Genomic DNA, 1,766 nt, shown 5'->3' with positions numbered 1-1,766 from the left:
TGATTTGACAGTGCTATCTCTCTGGTCATTTAGAATCTTAGTTTTACAACACTATTGAAAGATAAGATATTGGAAGCAACCTCAGGGGAGGCAACTGGTACAGTGGAAAGAGCACTAGGACCTCAGACACTTGACACTTACTAGCTGTGTGACCTTAGGCAAGTCACTTTTTTTTTTCCTTGTTAAATAGTTGTTTATTGGAAAAAGTGGGCTGAGGAGGGGTCGCTAGATTCACCACAGAGCAACAACACCACACGAGTTAGGAGTGATGGGAGAGGTCAACACAAAGCTCTGGGATCTCAGCCTCTTCCTGGACTGTGAGGGATGGCCTGGAGTGTTAGGGCATACCCAGGTGAAAGGCCTAGACTTAGTAGGCGTGGTTAGAGACAAAGAGTGACTCGCTGGCTGCAGCTCCTGACTTTCCACTTGGAGTATACTTGCCTTGAGCAGCTTGGCTATTAGCCGTGGCCCGCTTAATATATTCCTCTTGGGCAGCCTTTACATTTTCCTTCTTTCCACCCCAGGTCTTGAGGGCAGATGCTTGCAGGGCTCGGCCATAAGAAAAGGTCAGGGCCCATGGCTTATGCAAGGGGCAGGTATTGATGGCATTGAGGTTGATGGAGGCATCCTCCTCACTCTGACCCCCAGACAGGAAGGTGATACCAGTGACTGCAGGAGGCACAGTTCGGCAAAGGGCAGTTACAGTTGCCATTGCAATCTCCTCATGTGAATACTTCTGAGTGCAGGCATGGCCAGCAGTGACCATGTTAGGCTTCAGCAAGGTCCCTTCCAGATAGACATGGTGGTCACTCAGAGCTTTGTAGACAGCAGCCAGCACCTTCTCAGTGACATACTGACAGGTCTTCAGATCATGTTCTCCATCAGGGAGGATCTCCGGCTCCACAATGGGGACAATACCATTCTGCTGGCAAATGCTGGCATATCGGGCCAGCACATTGGCATTCTCCATGATGGCAAGTGGGGAAGGTGTATTATCCCCGATCTTCAGTACACAACACCACTTGGCAAAGTCAGCCCCATCCTTCTTATACTGGGCACAACGCTCACTCAGCCCATCCAGACCTTGGGTGGTAGTCTCGCCATTGGTCCCTGCCAGGGGCACTACACCTTTGTCCACCTTGATGCCCACAATGCCACCCTTTGCCTTTATGACTTTGGGGAAGGGACGACCATCATCGGCTTTCTGGTAGAGTGTCTCATGGAAAAGGATAACACCTCCAATACAGGAGTTCACTCGATCATCTGCTGTTAGAAGTAACTGCCTATAGAGGCGACGATTTTCCTCTGTGTTCTCAGTTCCAATGGACTGCAGCCGCTTTGCAATGCTACCAGTGGACTCATCTGCTGCCAAAATTCCCTTGCCCGGTGCAACAATTCGGTGAGCTATTTCAGACAGTTCTTTCTTTTGCTCTGGTGTCAACGCTGGGTATTGGCAAGGCATGTTTTCCTTGGCTGTGCTGGTAGTTTCCCGCAGGATGCAGACCTCTTATGGTCGGGAGCCGAACTTCCAAGTCACTTTTTTTTTAACATTAATTTTTTTATTTTTAAAATTTTTTGCATGATTTTTTTTGTTTTTGTTTTTTTTTACATATAAGGTATTTTATTTTTTCCATTACATGTAAAGATAGTTCTCAACTTTTGTTTATACAAGTTTTACAATTTCAGATTTTTCTCCCTCCCCTCCCTCCCCCCTCCCCTAGACAGCAGGTAATCTGATATAGGTTATATCTATATATCTATATACA

The 1,766-nt window shown here is 47.0% G+C and overlaps 1 protein-coding gene across 1 annotated transcript; it reads right to left on the bottom strand.

Moving 5' to 3' along the window:
- Nucleotides 1–270: 270 nt before the first annotated feature.
- Nucleotides 271–1,522, bottom strand: LOC122744532 (fructose-bisphosphate aldolase A-like). Its single transcript, XM_043990056.1, has one exon. It carries the CDS (start codon nucleotides 1,460–1,462, stop codon nucleotides 368–370), a length of 1,095 nt encoding a protein of 364 aa, XP_043845991.1. The 5' UTR covers nucleotides 1,463–1,522; the 3' UTR covers nucleotides 271–367.
- Nucleotides 1,523–1,766: the final 244 nt, after the last annotated feature.

The sequence above is a fragment of the Dromiciops gliroides genome, chromosome 2, assembly GCF_019393635.1.
Source record: "Dromiciops gliroides isolate mDroGli1 chromosome 2, mDroGli1.pri, whole genome shotgun sequence".
NCBI lineage: Eukaryota > Metazoa > Chordata > Mammalia > Microbiotheria > Microbiotheriidae > Dromiciops > Dromiciops gliroides.
The sequence above is the reverse complement of the archived record's forward strand: the minus strand, read 5'-3'. Positions and strand labels throughout refer to the sequence as shown.

Bases quoted from the DNA above. Each gene is read 5' to 3' on its own strand.
- LOC122744532 (XM_043990056.1), bottom strand. From the start codon at position 1,462: ATGCCTTGCCAATACCCAGCGTTGACACCAGAGCAAAAGAAAGAACTG.